The sequence below is a fragment of the Thunnus thynnus genome, chromosome 24, assembly GCF_963924715.1.
Source record: "Thunnus thynnus chromosome 24, fThuThy2.1, whole genome shotgun sequence".
Taxonomy (NCBI): Eukaryota; Metazoa; Chordata; class Actinopteri; order Scombriformes; family Scombridae; genus Thunnus; species Thunnus thynnus.
In genome coordinates, this window is record NC_089540.1 from 16,572,229 (window position 1) to 16,585,009 (window position 12,781).

Genomic DNA, 12,781 nt, shown 5'->3' on the forward strand with positions numbered 1-12,781 from the left:
TCTTTACAGGACGAGCAATTTAAAAGGCCTCGTTATCTCTCGCAGGGTACTGTAGAAGGATCTGCAAAACCCCCTCCGTCTCCGCCTCCACCCCCCCCCCTCCCCAACCCTCCATCCCCCTCTGTGCTTGAATTGTTTGGATTTATTTGAAGGGTGTGTTAAGTGCCACTTGGGCTTAAAGCTGAACTGTGTATTGAATTTGCAGTGATATTGCAATATCGCAAAGCCTGCAGCATGAGCATTTCAATTCATTTTTATAAAACAAGCAATCAATGAGTGAGGAGCGGGGGAGAGAGGAGGGAGGGAGGCCGGCAGACGAGCCATTATATATACTGTATATACTGTATATATATATATATATATATATATATATATATATATATATATATATATATATATATATATATATATATATATATATATGAGTCAAGTTCAGTGAGAGATTTCCCATAATCCACTGCTGCACAGCTCCTGAAAGCACCCATCACAAAGTAATGCAGGCTTCCAATAAAACCTCTAAGAACGGCATCGCAATTTAAACGGCAAAAGCAATCAAAACACGATCCGGTGTCCGTCTTCTGCCGCTTTGCTTACACTAGGAATCAAAAAGGGGAAGAGAGAAAGTCTACAAGTGTACAGAAATACACTCAGCGGTCAAGGTTAGCCCACACTCGGATCACAGGCTGCTGCTGCTGCTGCTGCTGATGTGTGGAACTAATGCACCGCCCCGCTCTGAGTCATCTCACGTGGCCCTCCCAAGACATGTTGTCTGCCGTTCAATTATGTTCACTGTTTGCACTCGCTGGCTTCACATTTGTACAAGACAAACCAATAAACGCTGGGGAGTCAATAAATCCCCCCGCCCCCTCTCTTTCATCAGTCCAGCCGTCCGACGACCTCGCTGACTCCTGGCTCATCTTTATATTTAGTGTAAACTAATGACACATACTGGTCACGAGGCCCCTCGCAGCCAAAATAAAACACCAACACTTGTGTATTTTTAATTGAGATTATATTACAGGTGCAGTAAGCCAAGAATTTGACTCCCCCCGATGCAGAGAGTAGCCACAATATATCTGCAGGGTTTATAGTTTTGTTTATCAATGATGACTCAGTGATTACCAGGTAACTGCTGAGATTTCAAAACTCTGTTTCCCGTCAGTGCTGCTTGGGAAGATAAACTTGTCAAGCATTAAGAGTTTCAAGACTGAACAAATCCCCTCTCCACCTCACTGGCATTTCAGAGAGAGAGGATGGCGCTACAAGTGAGACACTAGTGTCAAAACACATTTCAGCTGCAAATGCCTTGTACTCGAGAAAAGATATAACATTTATTATTCCAGTTTTCGGTAAACATGCCTGCCGGATCTCTTGTATGATGTTTGCTTATTCCTCCCCAAAAGTCGAGCCAAAGACCTGTTGATGTTTTTCCAGTTCACATGATTGCCACTCAAATCACCCTAAATGACATTTGGGGTTTATTAGACGGCAACGCAAAGTGACAGCAACAATAACGGCAGGATGGCGAAGCCACAATATCAGGAGCGAACAGCGTTCACCCCGGCCCGCCGAGTTCCCGAGACACCATTAGCCTTTAGTGGTTTTGGTGATAAGAGGTTAGAGCGACCTTCATGACAGTGAGGAATCTTGGCAAGAGGCGGACGAAGGCGAAGAGGAGGAGGAAGGAGGGAGCGTAAAGCAGGCGAGGACCCTTGAGAGAGCCTGAAACAAGAGCATGATGAATGTACAGCTCGCAGTTTTTAATCAAGGATCAAAGCAGGGCCTCTCAGTCTGAGCAGCCAGCCTGTCTAGACTGAAACTCTCCCAAGCACATAAAGCAACATCTGCAGGATGCATTAATTACAGTAAAGGACCGTTCTGGACCGTTCTCTGGGGTACCGACACATCAAGTTGTCTAGACTAAGATAAAATACTCCTGTGTATATATATATGGATAGTTTTATCCGATAATCTATTTAACATTCTGGAAATCAACCACAAAAAAAACCCTCGAGTTAATCAGTATTTCTAAACAAAAGCTCCGATCTGAAGGTGATGTTGTTTTGTCAACCCTGGACTCACCCTCTACCCTATCGTTTGTTTTAATTTGAGTCAGTAATGGTTACAGAGGCAATTCATCGACTTCCCATTATGGAGGTGCGCTCGGTCCGCATTTACATTTTAGGCTTTTAGCCGATGCTCTTATCCAGCATGACTTACATTAAGCTGAGCAGGTAGCGTTTTGCTCAAGGACACGCCGACAGGACCAATGGCTGCAGAGGATGTCGGACATGTGACCGCTCGGTTGCGGGGGTTGGACTCGCTGAACCAGGTCTGTCACACAATTAACCATCCACTCGCAGAATTTGGGGGAAACTGAATGGTTGGTTTCTTATTTCATTGATACCAATTAGTCCCCCCTTAATAAACAAGACAATTAAAATGCAAGAAATGACCAAATAATGGTGTCTGATTAGGACGACGGTGCCACACAGAATATCAGAATAATCATTTCAGCCAGCGACTGAGCAGCTTGGACATTCTTCCTCCATCTTCTTCCAAGCCTACACCTCTGCTTCCTATAAGGAGGTGAAAGCTGAATTAAATATCTGTTTTATTTTAGTCCCCTCATTGCCTCTGCACGGCTGTTATAAAAAGACTCGGAGCCGAACAGCATTTGCAAATAATCCTTTGCATTTGCTTTGACCTGTGTGGAGTATCTAAGATTTAATGCATCGGATGACCTCAGAGAAAGTGCACTAAACTGGCTTTCGAATGATTTCCTCTCACTGCTCAACTACCTGTGCTGCTTTTTTTTCCCAGCGTGTGTCATTGCTCAGCCCAGTGTTACGAGGAGCAGGTTGAAACAGATCACTGCTGCTGAAGAAAATCCCCTCAATAGCACTTATGGTGTTTTGATGATTCTTAATTGTAGTGAAAGTTTAGATAGTCATTTATGTGGTAAGTGTGTTTTAAGGAGCCTTAGGCCTTCAAAACCTGTTAAAACGCCATTGTGTGACAGCTTAATTTTTTTTTTTTACTGGCAATGCCCTCCGCGTTGAGCAACATGATCAACAAAAATCAGCTGAAGTCCATTTTTCAATGTAGTTCAATGACCGGATAAACTCAGCTGACACATAAACAAACAGAGAAACAGTGATTGTGACTGAACTTTACAAAGGTTATCTGCACTTCTGTTTTCTTTACATTTCATGCAAAATAATGAAGATTAAGTTGACCGGTTCACCACCACTTCTGTATGAAAGGGAAAAAAAAACAGGATTGTTAGGGTCAACGGTAAGCTCAAAGGTCCTTTTTCGGAGTTAATTTTTGACTTTTACCCTAAAAACCCTACTTTAACTTATCAGGACTGCAATTTTCTCTAAGTCATGGAAAAAAACCAGTCCAACTGTATGAATACAAAGTTCATATTCCACTGGATAAATGCAATCAGAGACACTTGCATCACCAAAAGCACACAAAAACCATCCATGTTGCTTGCAGTGTGTACAGAGTACAAAACACCTGGCCGTGAGGCTAAATTTAACCAGCGCTCTGACTGGTGGAGGGTCATAATATCCCCCCCTAGCCAGGTTTGGCAACATATTGTCTTTGGTCACCATTTTACCTCCAAACATGAACTAGTGCATCGCTTTGTTTTTATGATGCTGAAGCACAGAATGATACACGACCCTGGAAGTAAGTAGTCTGGCTAGTTGGGCCCAATGGGAAACTGAGGCTACATCTGGCCTTAACAAATACACCTGTGCTTTTGGAGGCTGATGCATAATGCAAAAGAGCATATTAGAAATAGATATGGGTGGGAGTGGGGGGGGTGGGGATGGGGCAGAGCTGGTGGACGGCCTCTGACCGCTCTTGGAAATACCCAAAACACTGCAGCAGAAGGGTACAGGACAATAAGGGAGACTGATTTAGTCACATACTAATGCTGCGTTCGCATGGATTGAGGCGGTAGACGGCAAACCGGATATTATTTTAGTGGACGAGAGCAAGACGGTAAAATTGGGCGAGGCCATCAGAGAATACTTTTAACAATAGACGGCGTTGCTGTGAAAAAAGTTATATATTTTAACTTTTTGCCGTCCTCCTCAACTGAATGTACAACCCGATGTTAAATAGCTCCCTCGCACTAGGAGAAAACAGGTGATCTGGACAAGAGAAGCTATGAATTTTAATTTTTTGTCTCTTTTTCAGACAAACATAAACAAGGGATACACCAAGTGCAGTTCTCCTTTCACCGTCCATGTTGGAAATGAATGGATGACTTCACATTTTGGAGGGAATTAATAGAAAGCTGCATTTTAGCAACATGCATCACTAGAACAATTACATAAAATAGCCCAATAGACACAAAATAACTTTATTTACTAAGTAGTATTTTATTCCATTCTTTGTAAACAATAAGACATCACCATGGCAACATATTGTCATGCATGTTTTGTATTGCCGTCCTGCCGTTTCGTCAGGTGTGTTGTCCGTATGCCTGAATCCATGTGAACGCAGCATAAATGGTTTAAATGTAAAGACAAATTACAAACTGTGTGTACATTAAACAACCCCGTTTTTATTTCATCTGGGCTACATTTCCTACTGAATTTACACTTTGTGGTTCTTTGAAATAGTCATTTTTGAAAGAAATTATATTAATCATTAAATTAATGATGTTTAACCAGCCACAAGGACTGAAATAAATTATTTAATCAATTTTTTTTAAATTACCGGCAAGTGCGTCATAGACGGGGAGAGTTTCTCTGGTTCATCAGGGCATTTGCTATCATTTTTAACTGCTTACAGAGTAAATAATCAGCTCTATCAGCCAGAGTCAACATCAGTTTTCCTCAGATATTAGGACAGTTTGTCACAGCTGTCTCTTTATTTACATTTCAAATACTAAGAATTGAGTTTTAATGTTTCCTCGATTTGTAGTGTTTCTGGGTTTTGAGAGTTCAACTAAAACCTCAGAAACATTTATGTCTACTAATGATTAACAGTCTGTGAATGTCTTATTTGCCATGTGGAGCCAAAGGCAAATCTCCCACCATGTCTAAGCAACAAAGTTTCATTGGCCTCAAATGATTAATTGACTATAAGAAACAACCAAAAGACACATCAATCAATAATGAAAAGAGCGGCTAGTTTTTGCCCCAACTTTAAAGGCCAAGTCTTTTAATATCTTGCACTTGTTCACATTTTAACATCAAGATATTTGATGTTTTTTGGCAGGAAACCTTTCAGAGCTGTGCTCCATCATTATGTGTGTAAACGATAAAATCAACTCTGAGGCTCAGAGGGGAAGGTCGACTGTAAAACACCGAGCATGGAGTCTTGCTAAAAAGCATTTAAGAAGTGAGAGGCGCTTTGTGACAGAGGTAGGACTAAAATTTGATACCGATATCTTGACTTCAATGCCGATTCCTGAACGACACTATTTTCCAACAAGTTTATGAAATCCATTTTAACAAAAATTTAATTACAATACACATTATTTCTCAGCTTTTTGGCATTTTTACACACTCAAAGTGAAAGAAGAGGCTACAGCAGCTTCATCAGTAACAGGAAGTTGGACCAAAACACGTAACCTGCAGGTAAGACAAGACAAAGCTGTATTAAAATATTAAGATGACGATATTGCCTGTTGTTTGACATCAAAACATCGGCGGTTCAGCGGCTGGAGAACGGCCGGTTATGTAGCAAAGCATTCTCTCTGTGACGATAACAACACAGGAGCCAAGTCTCTCAAGACGCCGTTGTCAGCTGTTTGCCAGCCACCAAACCGCCGGTTACGTGTTTTGGTCCAACTTCCTGTTACAGATGTAGCCGCCGTAGACGCTGCTGCCTCCACCATTGCTGTTTATGTTGAGAAACTACAGCTTGATGTTCCAAACAGCTCCACTCCTGCTAGGTATTGAAATTTGGTACCGAATGACAAGACATTTTTTGATACTCGATAGTATCGAAGCAATTCGGTCGGTGCCGTAAAAGTATCGAAGTTCAGCACCCAGGGTCCGAAATGAACACCCGCCAAGAGCAAAATGCGGGTAGATTTTCCGTTTGGCAAGTAAATCTTGGAAGGCTACACTGGCAACAACTCGTAAATGTTTGTACCAAAATACTCATATATTAAAAAAAAAAGTTTTTTCAAAGCTTCTGTCCTCTTTGTTGGAGTTCGACCAAAGGCGGGGCTCAGCTCCTCCACCACGGACACAGTGAACCAGGTGAAGTGAAAGATAAAATTTTACTCGAGTCGACGACAACTACGCTCATTACTGAAAGTGCAATAAAAGCTGTCAGTGTGGATCCAACCGGAGCACCGACCCCCGGTTTGTTATTCAGGTTAAACTGAGAAGAAGCAGCAGATCTGACGGGTCTGATGGTAGTGAAGTGGATCCTGCGGAGGAAGGGTGTAAGTCCATGGAGCAAAAGCAAAAACGTTCATTTCAGGTAGATGCTGATATTTCATTTTACAGCCTTTACTGGACGATACTGATGATGTGTCAACATTATCATGCATCCCAAACTGATACTAATGTCTGTGTTCTTCATTCTTTCTAAACTTCACTCAGTATTTTGATATTATTTATCATTATTATATATTTTAGACATTGTAGATTTGTTTCCAGTGAGATATTATTGAGTGTATACAGTGACTTTGCTGTTGCTGCTCTAGAAACAATGTTAAATTATATTCAAATGTATATGTGACACAATAAGGTAATTTATTATTTTGAACAATCCCCTTTGCAGGTGAGTCAAAAAGTTTATTTCGGACACTAGATGGAACACAGACATCCTGGTCTGATGAGTTTCAAGTTGAGTTTGATGTGTAGCGGAGCTGAAACTGAATCATCAGATCTGTTGTGCTGCTGAGGATTTAAAAAAAAAAAAACCCCAGAGCTGCTTCATCCTCGCCATATTGATGTAACCTTACACTGGTGTGCAAGATGATCAATGTCTGTGTGAAACTGCTGCAGTGTACAAAACAGGAGGCCAAAAGTGAAGGCAGAGCACGAGACTTGACTTACCCGTCTGTCGGCCTCAGTGGTGGATGCATGCAGAAATCTAACCGGCAATTTACCCCCAAATTACCAGCAAAAACATGACTTTTACACTGGAGTATGACCTCTACACCCAGTGGTTGATTGCCTGAGTTACATTCATATCATGTAGAAAGCAGAGGAGAAATAGGGCAGTGTCTTGTCACTTCAACTTAGACCCATTTAATACTCATTAACTCGCTTGAAAAAATGGGACGGTCATAAGGTCAAAAGGCCATATGAGAGGCAAATATTGCTGTTACCAACCAGAGAAGAAATACAGCAGATATTACTGGTGTTAACACGGACATGATTGATTATTTGGATATTATTTTCATCTTGTAGTCAACGCGCATGTTAACACACTTTCACGGCTTCTCACAGTGAATGCGAAACAAACTTTTATCCACCACTGTTTCTCCGAGCCTTCAAGCTCACATTCACATTAAATCTGACAGGAATTGAACGTGCCGTAACTCATGAGGCAGCGCAGTAAATATTTACCGATTTGCAGTTCAAGCTCACATGAGATCTAAGGCAGAGGTCGCGCCTTTCAACCAGGCGACCCGGGTTCGACATCGACCTGCTGCGGCGCCGCGTCGGTTCCCAAAGTGAAAAATGTCACTTTCCATTTCAGGAGAGGGGTTGTTTTCAAACTCAACCTAAAGCAGCGAAACTCACACAAGAAGCCTGTTTACTAACCTGTCACATCAACACTTTGGCAGACAACCTTGACGCACCTTGTGTTACAGCAGCATTCAAACATGCCAGGATGAATCACAACCACAGGGCAGCCACTGAATTGCAATGTTCGACTATGTCAAATGTGCATAACAACACCAAAAAACACAAATTTACAGGAAAATTGGTCAATTATTTCAGCAAAAATACTAAACATTTGCTGGGTACAGATTCTTTAGAAGATTCATCACTTTCTGTCTGCAGAAATGTACATTACAAACACTAACATTTAAGTTGGTAGTTGACAAATAATTTGGCTTTTTTGCAGACTGGAAGTCTTTAAAGAAAAATCTCACTATTACCTTGGGTTTTTTTGGCAAGTTGCAATTGGCCTCATCAAATAAAAGCACTCCGGGATAAGTGCCCTGCCCTTATCAGAGGTTTCTTGGTATCGTCTTGAGCTGTGCCAATTCAACTTGGATTTCATAGAGGATTATTATTCCACCTCAAGTAGGAACCATTCATTTCCCCCACTTCAGACAGTAATGAACGAGTGGAATAATCATCTGCTGCACTGTGCAATACAGACAGCACCTGGCTTACACTCGAACTAACCCCCAACTATTACCGTATTTGGGAAGCCTTTTAATTTCTACTGAAACGCTCAAAGACACCCCAGGGCTTGCTGTTACGGGACAGTTCCACTGCGAGATTTTATTTTACATTTTCCACTACTTAAGTGCGAGTGGAAAGCTTTTACATAGGTTTGCTGGATATATTAAATGTTAAACCTCTTCAGTCGTTCATTGCCATTTACTTCCAAACTCCATTAATATGAATGCATTTATCCTGTAATCCAATTTCTGCTTGTATGCAAGAGGAAAATCCTGCCTCCAGAACCATTTTCTGTTGTCCTTTATAAAATAAATCTTTCAACCGATACATTCTCCCTTCAATCACAACCCAGACAAACAAACACATAATACAAAATCTAAATAGGTTGTTTGTTCATCTATTGGTGGTGAATAATTCGCCACATTCCTGTCATGGTAAAACATCACAGCTAATACTGCATCGTACCACTGGTGTTTACACTTGGTTGACCATTTGACGTCAAGTGCCTGGTGACACACATGGACATTTTTTACTTTACAAGATGACAAGGGTCACTTGAATGCACCATTTGTCTAATTAGATTGTCCAATTTGGGAATGAAGTGCAGGTTCACAGGCGATCTTGAAGGCGTCCATGATCTACTTTTCAGACAAATCGTAGAGATGACGGTATTTAATGCCCTCTTATTTCTTTTTCCAAACTTCACATAACCTCATTGGCTAGCGGATCTGTGCTACATAGAGTGCCAATAGAGTGATGTAGCCACTTAGATGGCTATGCTGATTGGACAAATTACTTCACATGGCTGTTCCTCGGGTGACGTATGGTAAGCAATGCGAGTTACAGCTAGCAGCATGGCGGATGAGGAGTTTGTGCCAAAAACGAACTTGTCAGTTTTCCGTTTGAGTTGTGAGCACTTGAAAAGTGTTTACAGCTAGCAGCATGGCGGATGAGGAGTTTGTGCCAAAAACGAACTTGTCAGTTTTCCGTTTGAGTTGTGAGCACTTGAAAAGTGTTATTTTATGTTTATGTTGCCTTTTGGCTTGTGTTAGTTGTGTTTTAATGGTGCAAATGGAGAAATTCATGGTCATAATTCATAATTAAAGTCTGAGCATTTCAAAAGTGAGAAAAAAGATTGTAATTTAGACCGTGATTGGGATTAAATTAATTATGATATTATTTATTGGCCAGATCACCCACCCCTAGTTTATAATGGCCTTCAGGTACCAATCCTCATGGGCTACTGGAAAATATAAACCTTGAACTGTGACACATTTTATATTTTGAACAGTCAAACCAAAAACAATACGTGATTTTAACATTAGGAGCTTCATTAAGCCTTCTTCTTTACTGTGATGTTTAGACAATAAATGTTTTGCCAAAGTAAAAACATCACATATTTCTGACATGATGAAAATGACATGACAACAGAAGATCTCCCAATCACACAACAGTTGGCTTCTGAGTTCAACCACAGTAACAAATGTGCCCTGCAAGAAAAATAACACCCCTGGATTAACCCTTTCCTCCCTATTATCACCTCACTGACCCCACTGACATTCATTATGCATCTACCCTTGGGAAATGAGGACATATAAGAGGATGTTTGTTCGCCAACAAGAGGGCTGAAAATTGCTTTGCTGCGATGAGGTTTGACCATTACAGTGTTACAATACTGACAGTATCGAATGTCCCATGACCTTTTTTGCCAATACACTTGTTTGTCAATGTTGTATAATAGCAGGGACAAGATTGAAGATGAAGACTTGGGGATTTTTTTCCAGATTATAATGGTGGTTATTTGTCCTGTGGTTCTCCCAGCTTGAGTTTTAGACATCAACCATCTTTTTAGTTGCCACTACACATCTGTTTATCCAAGAATCTTCATATCAAGTCCCATCTTATGCTACATTTGACTTTGTAATTACTTACATAACTGACTACACTGCAGGTTGGGAAGTTACAGTGAGGACACAACACTGTCCCATATTGTTTGTACCTTCTTCTAGCTAATGAAATTAAGCTACAAAAATCAAATTTGTACTGGTATGTCCCACTGGGAGCCCCTCAGGGACCCCTCCGGATCCCAAGACCGCATCTTGAGCACAACACTGACATCTGCAATAAACACAATGCACATGCACACATGAAGCATGCAAAAAAGGGGGCACAAATAATGAGGCGGAATGGTAGGATGGGATTATTTGCCCTCTTCCCATAAGGTTGCATTGCATTCTCCACAGATATCAACCAGCTATGCATTGCATTCTGCAGAGATAACAATAAGCATTGCACTGAATTCTCCACAGCTGACAATAAGCCATGCATTACAACCTCCACACCCACCTGAAGAGCAGGAGATGAGGAAAACGGCGAAGGCCAGTTTGGTGGCGTCTCCCATTTTCCATCCGAATCTGATCCTCTGACTAGAAAGAGAATAAAAACCAAAAAAAAAAAAAAAGAAAAGCCCAAAAAATCTCAAAATTAAATGTCTTGTTGCTCCAGGGAGCACTGTCTCTGCAAAAAGGACATCTTTAAAATGCCGAGATCGAGCCTAAATCCAAAATATCCCAGGTAATGCAAGCCTTACTAGTCCAAAAAAAGAAGAAGAGGGGAGGAAGAGGAGGAGGAAGAGGAGGAGGAGGGGATGGTTGGTGGTATTTCCAGGTTTACAGACAAGCAATGGAGGGCGACTTGTTGGCATTCAAGCCCGGGCTGCCATGTATTTGCCAGGTCTGCAGCATTGTTATGAACAGACGTGTTCACCTGTGTTATTGTCAGAGCAGCGGAGCAGAGAGCCGTGCCACAGCCGGGCAGGGCTAACATCCATCGGACTAGAAATCAAGCGCACTCCGCTCTCCAATCAAAACTTCCCTTCGACGAGCTCCGTGGCTTTAAAACATCAAAACGGCGATTAAACGAGCATTTCCAAAACCTTCCGGCACGAAAACAGCGAGTTTAAAACGTTGAGTGTTGTTGTTATATTCCGTGTAGGAGCTAGCAGTTTCGTCCGACAGTCCGGCGGCGCTGCCCGGCCACAGCCGAAAGCTCCGTCCGCTCCAACGGGGAAACACAACCGAGTACGAGGCTCTCTCCGGGGTTAGCCCTCTCCAAAAATGGGCCAAACACCCTTCCCCCGTCGAAACGACTTAAATGGAAACGCAGACACACTATCATATGATAGCAACAACCGCTAAAGCTGCCGTTAATCCGTGTAGCTAATGCAGCTATCGAGTTTAGGACGAGCTGGTTTTCCCAAAGTCCGCTGCCTCCTGGTCGGGACAAATTTTTCAAGATGGCGTAACCGACCCGCCGTCAAGGCAGCCGAACTGTCGTACAACGCTTCCGGTAAAGGATTTCAAAATTAAATGTTTCAATGGGACGTTTTTAAAATCTAATTTATTATTATCTATTAATGAAGTGTGGTCTTTTTTCTGTCGTCTTTTACAAAAATACACACCACTGACATCTGCAACAAGCACAACACACATGAAAAAAGTGCACAAATAATGAGGCGGAATGGTAGGATGGGATTATTCGCCCTCTTCCCATAAGGTTGCATTGCATTCTCCACAGATAACAACCAGCTATGCATTGCATTCTGCAGAGATAACAATAAGCATTGCACTGAATTCTCCACAGCTGACAATAAGCCATGCATTACAACCTCCACACCCACCTGAAGAGCAGGAGATGAGGAAGACAGCGAAGGCCAGTTTGGTGGCGTCTCCCATTTTCCATCCGAATCTGATTGTCTGACTGGAAGGGAATTTTTTTTAAAAAATATCTAAATTAAATGTCTTGTTTGCCTTTCTGTCTCTGCAGAAAGGATAAATTTAAGATATCACGATCGAGCCTAAACACAAAATACAAAAAAGCGCCCAAAAACAGACATTTTACAAAAACAAATCTTTCAACCAATACATTCTCCTGTCAGTCACAACCCAGACAAAACAACAGATAACACTTCCAAACAGGCAGCACAGAAAATAGGTTTTTAAGTTGCATCAGAATGCAAACAACAGGCAATGAGATCTTATATTTCAAAAGAAACTCCATTAATATGAATGCATTTATCCAGTAATCCAATTTCTGCTTGTATACAAGAGGAAAATCCTGCCTCCAGGAGCATTTTCTGTTGTCCTTTACAAAAATGAATCTTTCAACCAATATATTCTCCCTTCAATCAAAACCCAGACAAATAAACAGATAACACAAAATTGAATCTAAATCTACTGGTGGTGAACTGTTTGTCACATTCCTGTCATGTGTTACAGTAAAAACATCACAACTCATACTGCAAATTCAGGCATCGCATCACTGGCTTTTACATTTTTTTTACTTTACAAGATGACAAGGGTCACTCGAATGCACCATCTGGTCTTATGTGAGGTCAGATTATCCGTTATGGGAATGAAGTGCAGGTTTAT

The 12,781-nt window shown here is 41.5% G+C and overlaps 1 protein-coding gene across 1 annotated transcript in view; it reads right to left on the bottom strand.

Annotated features, from left to right (window-relative positions):
• The window catches only part of LOC137177054 (activin receptor type-2A-like), a 49,951-nt gene extending 38,300 nt beyond the window's left edge, over positions 1-11,651 (bottom strand). The window contains exon 1 of the mRNA XM_067583147.1: positions 10,698-11,651. Coding sequence (XP_067439248.1) covers positions 10,698-10,752 — 55 coding nt within the window. The 5' untranslated portion in view covers positions 10,753-11,651. The remainder of the gene's footprint in view (positions 1-10,697) is intronic.
• Between the last annotated feature and the right edge of the window lie 1,130 nt (positions 11,652-12,781).